The sequence below is a fragment of the Ursus arctos genome, unplaced genomic scaffold (genome assembly GCF_023065955.2).
Source record: "Ursus arctos isolate Adak ecotype North America unplaced genomic scaffold, UrsArc2.0 scaffold_10, whole genome shotgun sequence".
Taxonomy (NCBI): Eukaryota; Metazoa; Chordata; class Mammalia; order Carnivora; family Ursidae; genus Ursus; species Ursus arctos.
The window spans coordinates 2,118,413-2,139,643 of NW_026622764.1; the positions used below are offsets into that span (position 1 = coordinate 2,118,413).

General features: G+C 51.6%; 1 protein-coding gene across 19 annotated transcripts in view; it reads right to left on the reverse strand.

Annotated features, from left to right (window-relative positions):
• Positions 1 to 781: 781 nt before the first annotated feature.
• ARHGEF7 (Rho guanine nucleotide exchange factor 7) overlaps positions 782 to 21,231 on the reverse strand; it is a 137,062-nt gene continuing 116,612 nt past the window's right edge. For 11 of the 19 annotated variants that reach the window (XM_048215744.2, XM_026490044.4, XM_044380617.3 and 8 more), the window contains 6 exons: positions 20,843 to 21,067; positions 18,725 to 18,818; positions 14,225 to 14,314; positions 3,166 to 3,265; positions 2,909 to 2,963; positions 782 to 2,027 (listed from right to left, as the gene is read on the reverse strand). In XM_048215744.2, the coding sequence (XP_048071701.1) occupies positions 1,905 to 2,027; positions 2,909 to 2,963; positions 3,166 to 3,265; positions 14,225 to 14,314; positions 18,725 to 18,818; positions 20,843 to 21,067 (687 nt within the window). In that variant the 3' untranslated portion in view covers positions 782 to 1,904. Of the gene's footprint in view, positions 2,028 to 2,908; positions 2,964 to 3,165; positions 3,266 to 8,445; positions 11,392 to 14,224; positions 14,315 to 18,724; positions 18,819 to 20,842; positions 21,068 to 21,231 lie in introns of those variants that run through there. The other 8 variants (XM_044380618.3, XM_048215743.2, XM_057307191.1 and 5 more) reach the window with 3 other exon arrangements.

Sequence of the window (21,231 nt, forward strand, 5' to 3'; positions counted from 1 at the left end):
TGGAGGCGGCTGGCAACATGGCCCGTCACAGAGAGGCGGAGAGACCAGGGGTGAAGGCTGTCCCTGAGTTCGAGACCGCAAACTTCGGCACACTCCCAAGTGTTTTCTACAGCAAGGTTTTCTGCATCACCCAAACCACTGTAAAACAGGACTTCCCCAGAAAAGGCTCTCGTTTCTAGTCCTAGCGCTAGGAGACAAAATGCAAAGTGCAGGAAGCTCGGCGTTCTACCTGAAAGGCCACACGAGGGCAGGCGGATGCTGACCCACGCGCACACCTGTGGGGCAGCAGCCAGGAGGGCCCGGCTCCAGCAACCGTCCGCCAGCAGAGACGCGCAGGCCGCGCGCTCAGCCCCAACCTGGACACGAACCACCGACAAGCAGAAAGCCAAGGAGTCCCAGAGCCGCCCAGTTCCACGGCGTCAAAAGATCCCCATGCAGCTATGGGGTTGCTTGACCCCACAGATCGCAAGGCCCAAGTCCCACCTGGTGCCACACGGGTGCCTCTGGGAAGCCTGTACTGCTGCTGTTCGGTTTTCAAGACACAACACGTCTTCTACAGAACAGACTCCACCCCCCCCCCCCCCCCCCGCCTCCGGAAGCTGACCTCTCCAGAAGAGGGAGCGAAAGGCGCAGCTCCTGGGACACAGTGTCCTGCCCCTGAGGCAGAACGAGCTGGCTCCCCGGCCCAGAGAGGTCTGCGTGGCTGGGCTCAGGCAGGCTTCCTCTCTGTCCCACCGCTCTTTAGATTTGGGGGTGATGGACCCGCATTTAAACTGAGCACTTTAGGCAGAATTTATATTGCTTTATTCTCACTGAAGGAGGGAAACCTTTCTTTTTCCCAGTGAGCACGGAAGGCTTGCTGCTCGCTGATGGTAAAGAGGTCAGGGTTTACAGAGGCCTGACAGGGACTCCCACCTGGCACTTGCCACGTCAGCTCACGGTATCCTTGGTGTGCCTTCATCGGCCTCAGTGATACGTAATAAATAACACAGTTTATTTACAGGTGCTAGTGGAGCTCTCTCAGGGGCGGGGGGGGGGGGGACAAATGGTGCATTTTGTCATGTTACTAAACCGGCGACATAGACAAGCCTGCTCTCCCCCCGTGCAGAGATGCACACTGACAAGCCGCTGTTCTCTCGCAGCAGATGAGCGTAGACGCCGGCAGCTGGACACAGTGGTGCACGGGGGACTTCCTGGGATCGGTAGCTGAAGCCAGAGTCTCCCTCACTGAGCCAGGACACCGTGCTCGGGTCCACCGCACGCCAGTGACAGCAACACTGCTTTGACAGAAGACTCTGAAGGGGATTAAGGTGTGTCTGCAGGTACAAACAAGACTACGTGGGCACACCAAAGGGGAGGTCCTTTCGGAGCACACGGGGACTACGCTGGAGAACCAACCAGGCGTCTAGCGACGCGTCCAGACACCCTTGCGCCTCTGCTTGCCACGAGCACATGAGCACAACTTGCTGTTTGTGGGACCAGAAAGGTTAGTGGGAAGGGAATTCTAGCATGGGCGATCAGCCCAGATACAACAATCATGGATGTGCATTCAAAACGGAGTATTTACAAGAAACGTGTATATATAATTATTTATATAGACCAATAAAAGCCTGAAACACCAGGATTTGTAGTCACTGCACTTACTGCAAAATGAGGTAATTGAGATGTTAACAGAGTAAAATTAATGCAGTTCAGCCCCCAGGGTCTACACCTCGTGTTTGGATTCTTCAGGAACAATGTGACCATTTCTATTTGTGTGATAAACTCCGGCTTTTCCATGCCCAGAAAGCAAGCTGACTTTTGTGCAGCCCTGCCCCGTGGCCCTGAAGGTCACCCTGGCTAGGGTCATGGGGCTCCCGGCTCGGTCTCCCAGCTGGTCTCGGAGGAAGAAGCCACGACGCTCCTCAGAGGTTGGTCTCGTCCCAGGCAGGGTCGTTCATGTTCTTGAGAACTTTCCTCACCAGCTTTTCCAGGTCTTTGCGGGCTCTCTGCTCCTCTTCCAGAGATTTCTTCATCTTTTTGTTATCCTGTAAAGGAAGCAGACCACAGGAGACTGAGTGTCTTGGGTACAGAAAAGGACCTGCTTCCCAGAAGTAATCGTGGACTGGAACCCGCCACATCCACACTGATGCTCCTACGAGCCAGGCCCCATCACAGGTGGAAGAACAGCCCTGACTATGGAGCAAGACAATCTCCGTGTCACACACGAGAGGGTGGAAGGTACAAAGCAACGGCATGCATCTTCCCACACTGGCGAAAATCTCACAGTCTTCTTACAGAAAAATGGTAGCGGCAGCTGAAAGGCTGCATGAGCCAAGGGGCAGAGCCTGCCTTCCCACACTTTGACCCGATCACCCCAAGGCACGCAAACACGTACCCACTGCTGAGGGTCCCTTCAAACACGGAAGGGAAGCATGCGGAAGCCACGCGGACGCAGCGAGGTAGGCCAAGTGCGCGTCCAGGTCCAGACCGCGCCGCACCCCAACCCCCCGCCTGGCATGGGGGCTCACCACGCGCTCCTTGGAGACACAAGCCGGTGTGCAACGTACTTTACCCAAAACATACTCAGTCACTTAGCCAAGTTCACCTGACTTCTTAAGAACAAGAACCCTGCGTTCCACCAGCAAGTGGTGGAGGAGAATCCCTGCGGGACTTTCAGACGTTTTAAAGATGATTCCAACAGGACCTGAGATGATTTATGATGCCGACAGTATAGCACAAAGTTTGAACAGGTCACTTTAAGAATTCATTTCCTGGTCTGTCCTGTCCACAGGGGACCAAACTGGCCCTGGAGCGCAGAGAAAGGACGTCCCTCCGTGGTACTGTGAGTACGGACAGACGGCCTTGCTTTTCACGCGGTGCTTTCCTCTGACCCCATTACAAGATTAACGAGCTTGTCAGGACTCACCTGTCTCAACTCCTGGACTTCATCCTTCAACGCATAGACTGTGTCAACAAGACTCCTGAAACAGAGAATGGGACGAACACCTGAACCAGGATGGGAGTGAGGACAACGCACGACAGCGCTCCATCAGGAGGCACGGCAGCGCCCTGCCCGCAAACCGTCCCGCTCCACAGGCCGTGCAGCTGCCCGGTTAAGGCTAGCGCCCACCCCCCACCTCCCCACACCCACGTGCCCGCCCGGAAACGCTGGGTGTCACTTACTTCTCCTCGATCACCGTCTGACCATTACTCTTGGTTTCTTCAACTATCATTTTCTCTTCCTCTGGAAGCAAAACTTGTGGAGCAGACTCTTTGCGTGAACCTATATCATTAAGACAACAAAAACACAAACCCACAGGTGAATGCCGTGGCGGAGCTGAAAACCCAACCCGACGACGCGGACTTCAACACTACTATTAAACCCCGGGGGTCGCGCGTTACAAAACTCTCTAGATACAACACGGAAGGGCAGCTTTTTACCAATTTTCTCCACTTCTGCCTAGTGAACTCAGTCCTCCTCATGCCTAAAGCATCTAGACGGAAGGAAGACCAGCCTTTTGGTGATTTATTAAGCTTCGGTTCCTGAATCGGGATCATGGAGCTTTTAAATCCTGAAATCTTCCACAGGTAGGTAGCAAGGTTCTGACCCCAGTGCCCTGGATGTTTTGGAATAAATACCAAAAAAATTGGGGGGAACAACGAAATCAATCAAAATTCGAGACACCTCATGCTGGCCATTTTAGGAAGATGGGTCGGGCAGTGGCGCACACAGTGCTCAGAAACGCAAACAGCTGGCGAAACGCTCAACTCCAGAGCGACAGGTAGAAACAAAGACTGAGACACATGGTTTCGAAAAACAGCTTTATTACTTTTTCACGAAACCTTACTGGACATTCCCTGGAACGTACACCTCTTTCCCAATGGAAGGCGGTAAACCGCGGACGATGCCGGAGGGCCACGTGCGCCATCTCACCGGGACCCCGCACCACAGGCCGCCAGGCGCCCTGTCCCGAGGAACGTGCGCTGGGGGGTGGGCACTTCAGAAACTGGGAGACCCAAATGTCTCACAGGTAAGCAAGGAGACTCCAATCTCTTGAAGGACGCGAAAAAGGAAATTTGAGGTAGTACTTTCTTAAAGGTTCTACAGCACCACCACTTCTATTTTTGCGAGTGTCAGATGCGAACTTGAGGGAAGAACCTACCACAGAACAAAGGCTCGCAAGCGGTATTTTGATAAACATTTCTCCATTTGACAAATACACTTGGTGTTTGATAGCTGCGAACGGATTACAGAGAAGCTGGTACAACTCGCTTGTCTCCCGGATTACCTTTAGTTGGCCTTCTGCAAAGTTTGCCAAACTCTAAGACGGCTGTGCCTCCTCACGTCACGGGGACATTCAGTAGGACACCGATTTTCTTAAAGACAGGGTTTAAAGAATAGTTTCACCAGCAATTTTCGTGTCAGCTTAACCTCCTCTGAACAGGACGAACAACAATTACCATCAAAGCTTGACGGCCACAGGGCTGCATCGTTCCCCTGGCAGCACGCCGCAGGGAGAGGGCTGCAGTTTGCCGGCCGCGGGGCCTCGGCCTAGACTCTCCCTGCTGCCATCTGGACATGGGCAAGACCTGCTCCGTTCCCGTCGCACAACTGGGAAGGGCATCAAATCCAAGCACACCATGAAACGTGACGGCAGGAACCGGACGAAGCTAGGATGTGGACCACCTCCTCCTCGGTCATCCCAAGCGTGAGAAGATGAAACTCTGGGCCAGCAAGCACCGCCGTGTGTCACGCGGCACGCGCTTCGGCACGTGGGTACGTTTCCATCCCAAGGAAGGAAGGGCCCCGCGGTGCATCAGGAACGCTAGCACTACCATCGGATGGCGCACTCAGGATTCCGTCGCGAGCCGCAACAGGCTGGTGTGTGGGGGTGCATCTGTACACCACTGCTCTCCCGTTCACCCCCGTCGCTGCCAGGGAGTGAGGGGTGTCGCTTTGCTGTACCCTCACTAAGGGGTAGCCCCCCCACCCCATCATGGTCGCCCATCCACAAGGGGAATTACTCTGCAGACAGAGGGCAACATCCTTCAAGATTTTTAAGACATCATTACGCTGACATTCCACCTCCCGGAGTATCGCCTGCTCCAGGTGCCACAGCTCTGCAAGGGACTGCAGGCACGTCTTCTTCTAGGCCCTTCTGGGCCACACGGGAAAATACTGTTCAGAAAGGAAACTGGTATGTGAGAAAATAAGGGAAAGCTCAGCAGAACCAGCCGAGGTGAGGATTCCAAAGGCCATGGAACATCCTCTGTTTCCAACACACGCATTACTTCCATTTTCATCAGGAGAGCTAGTTCATGTGCTGTTGTCCCCAGAAGACAGAAAGGGAGTCATAAAAATTCGAATGTGTATACCACGTGTGGGAAAAAAAATGGTTTCCGTGACTTTTTGCCATGAAGAGAGGTCATGGGTCAACTTAGCCGGCTCTGAAGTGCCCCCGCCGCCGCCACCTGCTCTGTGTTACGGTCACATCAGAACCGGCACCGGCTGCATGTCCCGTCACCCCCAGCTGGAAACACAATGTCTCATTAGCTCGTCCATGTGAGGGCACGACAGGATGAGAAGTTCACGAGGCAGCGCTGTGGGGAGACGGGCTTCGTCGCATCCCTCTCCGGCTATTTTCACACCTTGTCAATTCCTGGGCAGCCCACTGACATGAGGCACTCCCAGCTTCAAGCAGCAAGAGAAACAAGGGACACGGGTGTCATAAGGACATGGGTCAGACAGCAGGCACTGTCCTGTCCACACGAGTACGGAGGCCCAGGGCTCGTAAAGCAGAACAGAGCTAACCAACTCTGCAAAGCTGGTCTGAGATTTTAAGAATCATATTTAGTATCTTTTAGTCACAAAGTCACAAAGACAAAAGCCTTAAATTCTGTCACATAACATGACATCAGAGGACTAAAAGCCCATGAGAACTGGTACGAGAGTCACACACACGTGATGGTTATTTTTGGAAATGCACTGACAGCACACCAGAATTTATTATAAAACTTAAATCTTAGAATTTTATAGGCAGAATGTACGGACTTAACGGCTTGATTCCTGAAAGATGCTGGTGTGGAAAATGCCACAAACGAACTTGGACAGATTTACTGGCCTGCAGAGAAAGGCATACGATGCTAGTAACGTGCCTAGGTTCAACGGAACATTTTTCTAAAAGGGCAGAAAATTTAGTTTTTCAGAAAATTAAATAAAGGAATGTTCTCCAGCCAGGTTTATAAGTTTGTTCCTACAGAAATAGCCAAATTTTACAAAGTAGATTTAACAAGTTATCTCAAAGATCATGTGGGCATTTTTAGAGGGAGCACAGCATGTTTTCCCTGAATTAGTTTGGAAAAACAATAGAACCCACAAAGAACGTTCTGTCACTTTATTTAAAATCCTCTAAGAGGGGCTGAGACACAGATGAATGGGTTCATGATGGTTCCAGCACATTCAGGTGTTTCCAGGAGATAACGGGTGCAAGAGCTGACGATACTGACTCCATCTTGTTCGCCTCCGTGTGATGACCTCCCTGGGGGGCTACTGCTGCAGGCCCCTGGGAGGGAGCATGTGCCCTGACTGGAAGTGCTGGCCTGGAACTTCCCTGAAGTTGTTCAGATAGCAGAGAGAAGTGTCTTCCCCGCCCCCCCACCCCCTGGCGCACAGACGGTGCCTTGCCATGGCGGCCTCTGCAGCACAGCCCTCTCATCCACGCCATCTGCGGACTGAGATCTAGACTTCTTGGAGAGTAGCCATGCAGCGCCTGGACCATCGCCCACCCAACACCCCCCCATCAGTAAGCTGGTCCCCCCCACCCGGAATAACACTGTGTCAACCGCATGACGTCGCCTGCTTCCTTTTCCAGCCTCAAAGTGCCTTCTTGGTTTGGGGGATATTTTGCTGTCCCTCCACCTTCTAACACAGGGGTTCTGCACCACACTGCTTTGGAAAATGTTGACGGCTACGGCCACTTCTGGAAGGAAGGTCCACAGTGCACATGGGGCACGCTGAAGGTTTTCACAAGGTGTGCGGCAGAAATACCCACTTACTTTAATTCAGCATTTTCTCAAGTCACCTGAGTGCCATGCCTCGTTTCAGCAACATTCCACAGTTGTGTGTGCCACAGTTTAAAAGGAGTGTTGGACTAGCCTAGGACGCTGTCTGCATGTAGAATGACATGCACACAAATGCTGGCTGGATTTGTTGTTCAGTATGGGGGTGGATACAATGAAACTGGAATTGACACTTAGCACCAATCCAGCATTTCTCCAACCTGCTGTCTGGGATCGGGCTGCGGAGGCCCGCAGACACACATGCCACGGCAGCTGCACACTGCCCCCAGCAGGGGTCACTCTGGGCCACAAAGTAGGAGACGGGAAGGAGAGAGTGGCCCAGGGTCCTAGGGAGCGTGCACCCTCAGATGTGTGATCCACAAGCTGAGCCCTGCCCCCTACAACACCTGCAGCCCCTCAGAGCACTGTGGGTCTTTGAGAAACACTCATCTAGCGAGCGCCGGTACTGCACGAAGGACTTGCCTGGGCAGCACAGAGCAGGGGACTCAAAGTCCAGGGCGCCTCTCTGTGCTTAGACTGCCACCTGACCAGACATGCAGATAGAACGCACAGCTCGGTCAACTCCAGGGCACGCACGTGGGAGGTGGGTGGGTGGGTGTGTGTGGGTGTGTGTGTGCCTGCGCACATGCGTGATGGAGTCGGCCTGCTCAAAAGCCTAAACATGGTGTTTGTCAGAAAAGGTCATCTGCTCATCTGGCCAGCGGTCGGGTACATTTGTGGCAGAACTCCATAAATTCTTAAATTCATGATCTTGCTAAAATCTGCACCTAATTATACTCAACTGAAACTGAACTTTCATAATGAAGGAAAATAAGGAAATCTATTTAATAAAATCTCTCCCAAAGGTCATTTGTTATTTATGGCTATCACAAAATTCTAATTTTTTTCTCAAGAAACTGTGAGGGATCTCCGTAGGGGACAATTCACATCTGCTTACCATTCTGCACCTGCCTAGCCCCACGCTGACACCCTTCTCGCTTCTTAGCTAGCTGGGCATGCACTTTAGAAAACAAAGATTCATAACAGACCTTAGTCTTAAAAAAAAAAAACAAAAAATTAAAAAACATTAAAGTTGGGTTTTTCCATTTATGCACAACAAAACCAAGAGTGCTTCTTTCGGAAGACAAGTGACAGAAAACTTCTTTTAAAAAAAAAAAAAAAAGAGGGAGAAAGAAGAAATAAAAGTGTGCCAGGAGTCACCCTATGTTGTCCAGAACGTATTTAATCTAAGGAAGTGCACATTTCTCTATCAAAGCAGATAAAGTGTCCCATTGCCTGGCCTCCCTCTGGAAGACAACATACAGGAAAACAGCCAAACCATATTCAGTTGCAAGCTATGCTACTCCGCCGCCCCCCAGGTAACAAATATTAAAAGCCACAGGCTAGCAAATGCAAAATTTATTTCAACTGTACATAACAGATGTCTTCTTTTTTTTTCTTTTTATAAAACAAACACTTCATTGCCATATGCAACCACAAACAATATGCATACTGTACAATACAATGCAACATTTAGGTATACATCCGACTGGGTCTTCAAATGGCAGTCACCCACTAAAAATGGCTTTCCCATTCACAGAGAAAAAGCACAATATAGAGATTTTTTTTTTCAAGGTCTTATACCACTATATACACATTACTGTGTTTTGGCAATTTTATGCAAAACACATAATTAATATAGCTTATATACTGTGGCAAGGGTAAATTCAAGGTCAACACCATGTAGGCCCCCATGGAAGGCCCGAGAACGGCTCCCACCTACCTTAGGCTCAGGGTCTGCACCCGCACACTACAGCACTAACGGCACACGCGGCCAGGACAGAGCTGCACCAGCTGCAGTCCAGCGTGACCGGAGCTCCACAGACGGAGTGTCCCGGCCCTCCAGCACCACGTCGCCACTGCCCTCCCCCACCGGGACCACTTTCAGGCCTGTGGCACTAGCACTTCCAACCAGGACACAAGAGCGAATGGTGCCAGACATTCAAAACAAGCCCAAGCAACCAGAAGCCACAGTGCCGTGACGCAGTGATCCCGGCATCGGCAAAGTCACCGCACACATGGCTTGAACTGGTACCAAAGGACTGAGGGGACAGCGTCAGACCTCGGCGGGCAGAACATGAGAGGTCTCTGGAAGACGAGCCAAGAGACCCTTGGTGACAGAGGAGTATCGCCGTGCTGTGGCATACGCAGCGTGCGACACGGGCTCCCCGCGCTGAGGCTCGGCAGAGGCGGCTACGCCAACGCACCAACGACAGCCTCAAGGAAACAAAAAGACATTCTACCACTAGTGTCAGAAAGGGTGACTGCTGTACGTGTACAAAATCAAACAGCTGCTTCTAAAGTTCACTGCAGGAACTTCATAGTCCTACTCCTCCCAAAATTCCATTTACTACTTGGCTCAACACATATAAGCCCCATCTCTACCGTGGGTTAATACTGGGCTCTAATTTTAAGAATGCTCCTCAACTTCCGTATTTATACTAATTGATATAAAAATACGAAATCTCCAGATGGCATGAGCAGCTCAATAGCTGTTTGGGAACAGAGACCGATTTGGAATCCTCAGTTTTCCTCGTGACCTGACCACATGCAGTGCTGAAGGCGTCTGACTCTCTAAGCCACACGCTGCTGCTGGGTTCGCCGGCGCCCAGCCGACCCCGGCGTGCTGCAGCGCGGCTGTCTCTGCGCAAACAAGATCGCGCACTGAGTACGGGGCTTTGCTGAGGGCAGGGGGAGGAGAATGCTCAGCCACCTGGAACTAGAGCCACCCCGAGGACAGGAAAACAGGTTATTCCCAACTGATTATGGCATCTTGTTTTCTGAAGCTGGTTTCAATGAATACTTAAAACACAACCCTGAGGTTCCGTTTTAACACCATGTACAGCATGGATGGGGGAACAATGACCAGATGTGGATCTGGGTGCTACGACTGAATGTAACAGGTCACATTCAGTTCTTTCTGAAGCAGAACTTCGTCTGAGAGAGGCCAGTGAAATCTCCTTACAACAAATCCCAGGCAAGTGGGGGAATCCCCTCTCAAATCTGAGATGTTCTCATACGTGAGTGACATGGAAACTGAAGTCTTCAGTGGACTCCGATGTCCCCGTGACACTCAGGAATGAGGGTCACAGGGGACGGGTTGCTGTAAACGGGAGTTTCACGGCAGCTACCTGCTGAAAACAAACGATGTGTCCATTACAGGCAGCGTGACAGGGATGTCGGGGTGCAGCCAGGCTGGGACGGAAGCCAAGCACTCACCTGGCTCTGAACGGAGTCTCATGTCCACCTTCAGAGGCCGAGTGCTTCCGACTCGGGACTGAATCTTCGGTGGAGCGGCATGGGCGTGCTAAGTGCCAGTTAGGAGCCATTGCTCCAAATAAGGAGAGTTGGGTGTGAGGATAAAGGGGAGGGTCTGAGCTCTGACGGTAACCTGGCCCCTCGGAGAACTCCCGCCCCCCAGGCAAACGGGAACGTGGGACAGCCGTCTGTGGCACCCTGACGAGCCAGAGCCGGCTCTTCCGTGCTCCCGCCATGGCCCGGAGCCCACACTAGCCACACCCACAGCAGGCTCTGCGTGGCCATGGAGCACCCTGAGGAGTCCTCAGAACACAGCTGTCTGAACTGGACTCCAACCTCTTCGTGCACGTTTCCTTCACCCCTCCACAACTAGTGCCTCAGTGGGTCCGTCACACATAAAACACTGAGATCCCTATGTAAGGCCAGAGTCTCCCCTGTGCTGCTGGCACTTAGATCACAAGCCTGTATGGTCTCGTGTAAAATAGAAAAGTGTTCACACAGCTGTATCCAAAAAGAACTGAGACAGGTGCTACACTGAGAACAGGAACCCAGACCATTCAGAGCTGGAGAGCCACCGCCACCCACGGAGGAAAGGACCCTCGGGCGCGGCCCCGTGAGCACACCATCTCCTTCCACCGCGGCAGCTCGAACGGACAGTCGAACTGGCACGTGGGCCTCCACACAGTACAATGGGAAATATCAGCAACGCTCTCAAAGTTGTTAAAATATCACATAAAAGACAAGGAACAGCAAGAAAACATCTAAGAAAAGCAGGCTGCGATACAACAAGCATTGTTAAGAAAAGCTCAGAAGTGCATTAGTTCTGGTGAGAGATATATGAGCAACAGCTCTTACGAGATGTAGAACCCATTCTGTAACTATGGGCTGTCCATATACTGTCATAGTCAGAGTCTTCCGAGAGGTCTGAAGGCTCCAGACGGGAAAGGCTACTGCGACGACCCAAGGAGTCTAGACTTGATTGGTCGTCGTCAGCCAAGACGTGATTATGCATCAGGTCAGTGCCTTGCCATGCTACGACGGGGAGGGATGGAGTGACAGGCAGAGGTGGGAGGGGACGGACAGGAAGAGCCACAACCAAAAACATGAAAACAAAAGCAAAAGGTGATGGGAAGAGAAGGAAGAGAGAAAATATTGTTAAAAACTGGCAACAATGTTCATTTCTCCTTATTTATGGTGGGTTTTAATAGCACAAACCCTCAGAGTAAAACTGATTATTTAAATAAACCTAGTCACAATATTGTTCCCAAACTGTCCCTCATATAAGCCCATGTCCACAGATACTCCTACAGACATTTCCCAAGTCGACAATTCTATTCCAGTCTACTAACCATGAGTCTCATTTAGGACATTTGTAAAAGGAGCCATTTATGCGTTTCATTAGAAATTGTTTCTTATTCTTTAAGTGGATATACTGAAGCAGGAGAGTTTCAGAGGATTTTTGACTGACGTCTTCGCCTCTCCCTTTGCCAAACTAGAACTCCCCAGAAGTCATAATGGTGGGGTCTAAACTTACCTTATCAAACTACCACCACTGTAAAAATTCCAGAACGGAGAAAGGGGTTACACAGGGTCTGTGCCCCTCTGGGCCCCCCTTCCTGCTGCCGCACCCCAGAGCTTGGCCAGGGGAACAGAAAAAGTGGGAGGCCTGTTCAAACTTCTCAGCCCTGATGCAGACCCTTTTACCGGCAGGACAAGAGAAACAATGAGCTGAGAGCCACTGCATTTACAGGTGGTGACAGAAGACAGTGGGCACAAGATGGGAGAACGGAGAGGAATGAGAGCAGCAGCCAGGCAGCTGTGAGGGAGGCATGCAGGGACGCTGCGGGACACACAATAGCACACCACAGCCACCGCTGGCTCCGTCCTAGTCCGGCTTCTGATCCAAGTTCATTCTGTTCCCAAACCGTGACAAGAACAAGCAGCAGGCCAGTTTGGATTCCTTCAACTAAATCCCTGGGGTCTAATGAAGGTCACTACTTCCCTGAGACAGAAATCGATACCAAAGATGTCTGGCTCAGTCAGGTCTTCTTGGCATCCAAACATACACTGAAAGGTGGTGAATTTTAGGTAAAACATATTATCCTATTTTTACTACACATTTACTACGAAAAGAGCTGCCTCCCTTGTAATCCCACACTACCTTTCCAGCATCGAGGATCCATTTCCCCTATCCTATCTGGTCCTAGGAGTATTAGGGTTGGACACATGAGGCCCCAGAGTGCTTAGCCCATAGGATCAGCTGAAAATAAAAATCCATGTATCATGCAATGCTTTCCTGACACAGGAGAAATGGAGACACATGGTACAGATGACAGACAATGTGCACGATCTACAGGCCATCCCTTCCACGCAGCCAAAGCAGCGAGGCCACGGGTACCTGACAGGGCACCGCCTCCCAGACGAACAGAGGAAGCTCTCACCAACACACACACAGCTCATGTTACCTGGTCTGTCTACCTCAGACTACCAGGTTAAAATTTTATTTCAAGTAATTTGAGAGAATTCTTTAAAATTTCAAATTCAAAACCCAAAACCCTATGGCCTAAAACATTTTATACAGCCTATTACTTAAGACACAGTTTCTTATCAAATCTATGAAACCAGTATCAAAAGACAAACTGTATTTAAAATGACTGCGTGACCTGACATATACCCCACCTTCAGGCCTTTCCCTGTCTCCACCATCCTACTGACCAGCTATTACGAATAAGAGTTCTCACAGGGCAAGCACAAACAGGAGTCTCAATGCCGCAGACCAGACACTTAAGATACCAGCCACAGGGAAGTTTCTAGGTGATCTGCAGACTGCCCCTGGAGTTCAATCATGCCAGTCCTACCTTTTTAGCTGTCAACATCTTTAACAAAAGCTAAAGCAGCTGAAAATTCCCTTTCCCCCCTGTCCTTTTTTTCCAGAATTAGCCTGACACTAGCCAAGACCCAGATGTGAACCCCCACAGTAACGGTGGTGGGAACGAAGCAGCAATCCACAATGAGCCCCAAGTCAGGTTGGAAAGGGAATCCAAGACACACAGCCCAACAGAAACCAGCTTCGATGCCAGAATACATAAACCCAGTTCTCGAACAAAACAAAAACAAACCCCAAAAAGCCCGCCTAGAAAGGACAGTGCAGGACACCCTGTGGTGCCTGTGGCCCTGGCTCAGGGAGAGGGAGAGACAGCCCTTTATTCTGAACACACCACACGCTCCACTGCCTCTGCACCCCCGTGCTGCACTCCACCTTCAAATGCTGGGAACTTGAAGACAGAAAGAGCCCACCTTTGTCCTGCCCCAACAGATTAAGATTTCCTCTACTGAGACCTTGTGTGTAAAGATACTGGAAAACTCAGTGGTGCTGAAATCCACCATATAAATTAGTTGGGGTCTACTTCCAAAAATTTTTAAATGCATCATTTAGAAAAGCGGGGGTGGGGGGCTGCTAAAAAAGCCTTGCTCTGGGTTTCTATTTTTCACAATTCTAAGAATCTTAAGAAAAAAAGTCCCACTACCATACCAATAGTTTAAATAGCTTAAAAATAACTGAACCAATCTTCTGTCTTCTAAGCATATCTTCTTATCTAAACAAAATAAAGCTTTATACACTCTAGCAGCACCTCCTACTTAAAGTGTCCCAGCAGGACATTTTGTAGAAATCCGTTCTCTTACTGGCAGCTCAGCCCCTCTGTGGTGACTTAGGGACGCCAGGCTGGCCAGCAAAGTGTCCCTCGCTGAGGGCCACTCCACCACGCCCGCTGGCCACGCACAAGGCCCAGCACAGGTCCCTTCAGATGGGGGCTCTAACCCCAGTTAGCCACTGCCATTCGTAGTCCACGACGGTGAAACTTACTTGAGTTGAGTGTTTGCCGTGTTTTGGCGCTTGTGCAGTAAGCTTCAATGACTTTCAGAATCTGCGCGTCTTCTTCCAAAGCAGCTGTGCCTGTCAAGACACGACACGCCACAATCAAGCTAAAAGTGACAAGTATAACAGGTCACAACCTAAAAAACAATTTCTCTATGTCGTCAGATAATGGTTTTCTAATACTTAGAAAGCAGTGCTACATTTTTAAAATACTCTTTATGTGCAATGTATCCAGCAAGAGCTTAGTACCCTGAATATATAAAAGTGGTCTTACTAGTCCATAAGAAAAACAGTATACTCCCATGCTGAAATTGAGAAAAGAGCAAGGAACAAGCAAGTCACACAAGAACACCTTAAGAGGCTTATTCTCCATAAGAAGTCACGAAACAAGGCATCAGGCCTTCACACACTAGCTTGACAAACATAAGGAACTGTGACGACCCCCAGTGTTGATGGGGCAGCAGGGAGCCCACAGCGGACAGCATGAAGACAGGCAGGACCCTGGGGAGCTCCAGAAAGAGCATTTCCTCTAATGCCCGGGTCCGTACTAAGATTTCATCTGGGATGGTCACAAAGCACTACCAAGACCTTGAAGGTGTTCTTCCGGCGTCATCCAACTATGGATCCCTCCAGACACTGACTTCCTATACTCAGACCACAGGCATGGAGGAGGAGAGAAGCTTCCAGACTAACTAACAACATCGAGTGTGATCAGTCCTGGACTCAGAGCCTCACACCCAGCAGACTTCACATGACCCTATGGGGCGAACTATTCCTCTTTTCTGTTTTACTAAGTTTTCTATATTTTCTTGTATTTTCTAAGATATTACACTTGGATATAGATTTTAAAATCCTCACCTACTCTAATAAAAATGTGGAAGAATGGAAAGCTTAAGTATTTAGAAGCTATATAAAGCCTCAACATTCTATGACAGTGAAATATATGCAAGGCCAATCAAATATACTGTACTAATAAATAAGTTTCAATATCTTCTAGGATTTTTACGGCTTTGGGTCTCACATTTAGGTCTTTATAATCTGCTTTGAGTTTACTTCCATGTACGCTGTAAGAAAGTGGTCCAGTTTCTCCAACACCGCTGTTTGAAGAGACTGTTATTTTTTCCATCATATATTCTTGCCTCTTTTGTCATGGACCGACCATATAATCAGGGATTTGGGGGCTCTATTCTGTTCCACCGACATATGAGTTTGTTTTTGTGCCTACCATACTATTTTGATTCCAACAGCTTTGTAGCGTATCTTGAAATCTGGAATTATGTTATCTTCAGCTTTGTTCTTCTCAAGATACCATATGATCCAGTAATTCTACTACTCGGTATTTACCCAAAGAAAACAAAAACACTGATTTGAAAAGATACCTGCACCGTTATGTTGACTGCAGCATTATCTACAACAGCCAAGTTACGGAAGCAGCCACCCCAGCGCCCACCAACAGCCGCACGGATAAGTAAGGTGGCACACACAGCGACATACGCATCCATGAAAGGGATGACACCGTGCCACTGTGACAACACAGACGGACATACAGGGCAGTGCACTAAGTGCAGTAAGTCAGACTAGAAAGACAGATACCATGACTTCACTCACGTGGAATCTAAAATAAAACCAACGAACAAACGGCAGCGTTAGACCTGTAGCTACAGAGAGCTGATGGCCTGCGGTTAGGGAAACAGAACAGATGAGGGGGAGTGGGAGGTACAGGCTCTCCAGGTAAGGCAGGAGCAGGCCCTGGGGATGGGAGTGCAGTCCATGGGGGGACGCGCTACACGGCCATGGGGGGGGCCGCGCTGGTGCTGAGCAGCACAGAGCACCCTGATGTGGCATGCCCGAAACTAACATAACGCCGTGGGTCAACTACATTAAAACAAAATTTAAAAACAAAACACAAATTTTAGCACCCAGAGTTGAAGAGCTGTTGAGAAATGGACTTGGCGTCATTGACCGCAGCCCCTCAGGTACACAAGCTGCTCCCTCAGAAGCAAGAGAAGGTCTTCCTCATGGCATTTCAGGACCTGCTGAATATGGCAACTCCACGGGCACGTCGTTCCACCTCTGCCCCGAGGACAGCGATGTCCCGATGACAGGATCAGACCGCTACTTCAGAGGTGGCTTATTACACACTCATCACCCAACGCCCAGAGAAAGCACGGACACCACAAAGGACGCCCGCTGGCCTCCCCAGGACGTAGTGTCAGTTTACGGCTATCACTGAGCTTGTTTTCCTCACATTTCCTATGTGGCACAGGCTATCCCACGAACAAAAACTTCCAGGATTCTGAATGTAAGCAAGACTAAAATAACTTAGAAAAGCACCATGTGACTTGAGAGCAGGTGCTCAGGGAGCACTGAGACATACAGGCCCTCCTTACACAGAGGTCACATGGCTGACGTCTGTCCTCCAATCCACATGGAATCCCTGGTTCCCCTTTCACTTCCCAGTCCCTCCAAGTTCCCTCCACTGGCTCTTCAGCTCCCTAAACCCAACCCTGTCTTTCTCTTCTCCTCGCAATGCATCTCATGGCTTGCGCAGCTGTCGTCAGCACAGCTTTCCTTTCCACTGGCCTCAGGCCTGGGATTCCTCCTGCCGGAACCCTTCCCAGCCTCGGCACGACTGCGGGGGGGGGGGGGGGGGGTGCTGTGTGCTCTAGAACATTTAGCAGCATCCCCGGCCTCTACTCACTATAAGGCAGCAGTACCCACACCCAACTGTAACAATCAAAAGGCCTCCAGATATATCACCAAGAGAGGCAAAGTCACCCCCAGCTGAGAAACCACAGCTGCAGGCTCCCTCTCCAAAGGAATCTGAACTCTGTCCACGTTGGCCCACTACACTGTGGTCACCTGGTCCAGCCGCCATCCTATCATCCTCACCGGGATCAGTTCACCTCCTACCTGGCCCCCCTACTCCCACCTCTGCTCATCACAACTCAACACAGCAATCAGTGATCCTGTTCAAACCAAGGCCCATCATGTCGACTGCTCACAGCAGGACTGCAGCTGCCCCTGTGCTCAAGGCACCTCTGAGAACCCCACCAGCTCTCACATGCGCCCCAGGGGCTCCCTGCTATCCCCATGGGGCTACAGGAGAAAACAGGAGACTAAACAAGCAGACAGTGTGCTGGTGCAAAGGGTGGGGGAGGGAGGGGTGCTGGGGCCATTTTAGAGAGGGCAGCTGGGAGGTGTGGGGAGAGGGCACTGGGTGGAGGAAGCAGCGCAGGCACTGGGCTCCAGAGCCCCCGAGGCAGAAGTCTTCCTTACCCACTTAATTAGTGTCCTAGGAGTGCAGCCCTGCTCTGCACACTCAGGATCTGGAGGAGGAGGACCACCATGATGGCAAGCGACACCCTGCCCGCTGCAGTGACGGCAGGCGGCAGGGCAGTGCGAGCGCTCACGCTCCTGGAGTGGCCTCTAGGTCCCTCCCTGCATCTACCAGTTCCAGCTTATCACCCAGACTGGGACGAGTGGGGGAGAAGGCCTGCGTGTAGGTCGCCAGGACTCCAGGGACCCTGTGGAGCCCCCGAATCAAGAGGCACCCTTCCCTGGGGTGACATCAAGCCACACTCACGTTCTGACTACAAACATCTCTCCCAGGAGTCTTCTTTTATAAATGAATCCCTGAAAGGTCCCAATAAGTACGGCAAGAAAGAAGAGCAATGCTCCACCAAGTCAGGAAGACCCGTGACAGGTCCTGGGTGTGTGGGGAGGGAGGGGGCGCACAGAAGCAAGGAGACAGAGCCCACCACTTCCCTGAGGCCGCCACTGCCTGGGCCGTCCCCGCTTCGAGGCCCTCCTGCACTGCCAGACAGTCCCACGCTCATCTGCAGCCACAGAACCCCTCCTGCCTGTCGCACCGGGAAACCAGCTCGGCGGTGGGAAGAAGCGAGTGGGCACGTGCACACACTTCATCTCTCCAGTCACTTCTCGAAATAGCTCTACTTGCTCATACACTATCAACGGAGCATCTCCCGTGGGAGAGGCTGTCTGGGAGATCAGGTGCTGAATCCAGTGCCACTTCCAGCATCTCCCGAGGTCACAGCCAGGCAGCGAGGGTCATACACACACGCAGGGAGAAACAAGACCTCAGGCCGCGGAGCAGCGTGGGGTGTCCCCTGGACACATGGAAACCGCAGGGCAAGGAGGGAGCCAGACAGAGCAGGCAGTCCCAGGGCTACCCTGGACCCCTGACCAAGGTTCCCAGAACACGTGATCTCAGGGCCCAAGAGACCGCGAGCAGTTCCATCGAGGGGAAAACCACGGGGGCGCTTCATCGCCAGATAGCTCTCCTGCTCTCGGGCGCCACCGCTGGAAGGGTTCGCTGCTCTGGCTCCTCAACGTCCTCTAGACAAGACATTAAAGCTCAGACGCCGACAGCTGAAGCCTCTGGAAAGCCACCAGCCCCCTCTCTATGCTGTGAACGCTGTGCCCGAGACAGGGTCGTGTCTGCACCCACGTGCGGGGCGTACTCACTTTTCCGCAGGGCAAACTCTTCGTCTGAAGGCTTCCGCTCAGGCTTGCGCTTAGGTAGCAACTTTTTCATGGTCTTGGGACTCTTACTAAGATCCTAGAGAAAGAAAAAGGGAAAAGAGCACTGACATATTCCCAAGGCAGTAATTTTTCCTGGCGTGTTGGTGACAGCATGAAATATGAAGCGTCTACAGCCGCTCAAGGTGAACTCGTACTGGGCTTTCCGGGCCAGCCGCTGAACATTCATATAAAATCAACAGGGCAGAGGCTGAGATGAAAGCCCTCGGGGCCCTCGGACCCATCGGCACTGTGACAACGCAGCGCGGAGGTGTTGCGGGCTCGCGGGCAGGCTGGCCGACACAGGCAGAGACGCACGTGTGCTGTAAATCTGGAGCAGGCCCATCTGCTGCAGCGAACCAGAAAGAGACCGGGAAAACTAAGGCTATTTCTAGAGGAAAGGCAGAAGCCTCAAGAAAGGAGGAAAGGGAACAAGATCTGCCTGTGGGCCTTGAGTGAGATGCACGTGGAGGACAGAGCGCAGGCTCCACCGCGGGCACACGAGCTCACGGCTGAGTCACGATGCGATGGTCTGCCCCCTCCCCCTGAAACACAGGTACAAAGACCGCACGGAGAGTCCACAGGGACAGGCCAGGCTCTGGCGGCCAAGCACGTATGAAATACTGATAAGGTCTCACTGCTGCATCACTGATGTCACACAAACCTTTTTTGAGTCTGACAATGTGAAACCAACATGACACAGGCTATGGGAGGAATCAGACCTAAAGCACAGAAGGAACACAGCTTGGTTTTGAAAGGTAGCTCTTCAAAATGTCTTTTGCTAAACTGTACAGACTCTTAAAAATGTGGCAGAAATCAGCGTCCAAAGAACTAAATCCAGCATGTGTTCTATGGCCCTGGGCAGCACGCCATGCACCCGCAGGCCCAGCCCCACGCGCACACTCCGTGGAAGAACTTCCACAAAGCATTCGGAGGGGCTCAGTGACATGAGGCCACAATTAGAGACCCCAGCACCAGGTCCAGCAAAGCAGGTGCAGCCCAAACAGCAAAACCAGATGCTCAGGTTCATGGCCACACCCCTCCCCTCATGCTTTGCGGTCCATGACTAGACACTCTCCACCCACCCTTCCTCAACAGCAGGGAGACTCCCGCCGGCATGACCAGCACCATCCGCACAGGCTAAATGAGTAACAGATCCCAACATTCATCACGTAACCGCCTATGACAAAGCAACCTTGCACGTGGGCATGTGACCACCAGCAAGACAGAGGAGCTAAACAGCAAAATTCATTAACAAAAACACATCGAGGACAGATTATCATCTATGTAATACTTCTGTGCATTGTAAAAGTTAGGGCTGCTGGCAAGGATGGGGGGTCCAGGGCCGTGGGCAAACATGACCTCAGACGGACCAGGAGAGGGCACCAGGACGTGCAGCCTCATCACGCCCCGTACTCAGGCTCACATGCAGGCTGTCCACGCTTACTGTGCTCATGACCACACCCAGCACTTCAGGACGAGCTTCCTCCAGTGCACCTATTTCTCAGGTACTGAAGGTACTTCCGGTCCTGAACGCAGGTGCAGCGTCAGCAGCCTCGTGTGACCATGCAAGACAGACACCACCACAGACACCGCTCTCCGGCACAGAGCTGGAGAACCGCGTTCTCCCACTTTCCTCTGTGCATGTTGTCTTCCTATCAAATAGCTCCCGGTGACCAATGCAGGGTTCCAGGTCGGCCCTCATTCGCGCCTGGAAAAGGGTCAGAAAGCCGAGGCAAGACACCATGAATTAGGTGCGCAAAGTAACTCAGGCTCGCCAGAGGCCAGGCCCAGAGGAGCCCTCTGCTCCAGGCTCCCAGCGGCAAGAAGCAAGGCCCATCTGCAAAGGGCACAGAGAGTCTAGTGCTAGCCGAAGCAGAAGGGAAGGACAGATAAAACAAGGCAGACCTTCACAGTTCTGAAGCGGATTTGTATTTTTATGTCACAGAATCACAGACAGAAAAACAGGATTCCGTATTTCTGAATTCTCTAGAATGAAGCACAGAACAGCCAACATAACACGCCAAGCTGTCAAGTTCACACTCGCCTACACTCAGACCTCACCTCCTTGTAGCAGAGAGCAGCCGAGGGCCGCAGGGGAGGTGCGGGCCGCAGGCAGCTCAGGCTCCATGGCTTGGGGGTCTTCGGAGGCTCCAGGGGCCCCCAGTTGATGGTGGTGTGCGGAGTGCCATGGTGGGAGGGGTGGGGCAGCGTGTGGTAGGCAGGCGTCAGGGGCACCGGCTTGCTGTCCGCGTGCTTGCTGGATGGGGCGATCGGATGGGAGGGGAGCTGCGGGGGGAAGAGAGCGCGAAATGCGACAGCTGCCGTCAGGGGTCCCCTCAACCAGACCCACGAGGTTCTGCCCGTTTCTAAAACACTCCCAGGTTGTCATCATTTCTTTAATCTCCAACCCCAAGCAGTCAGCTTCTGGGGCACCCGTCTATTGTGCGTCA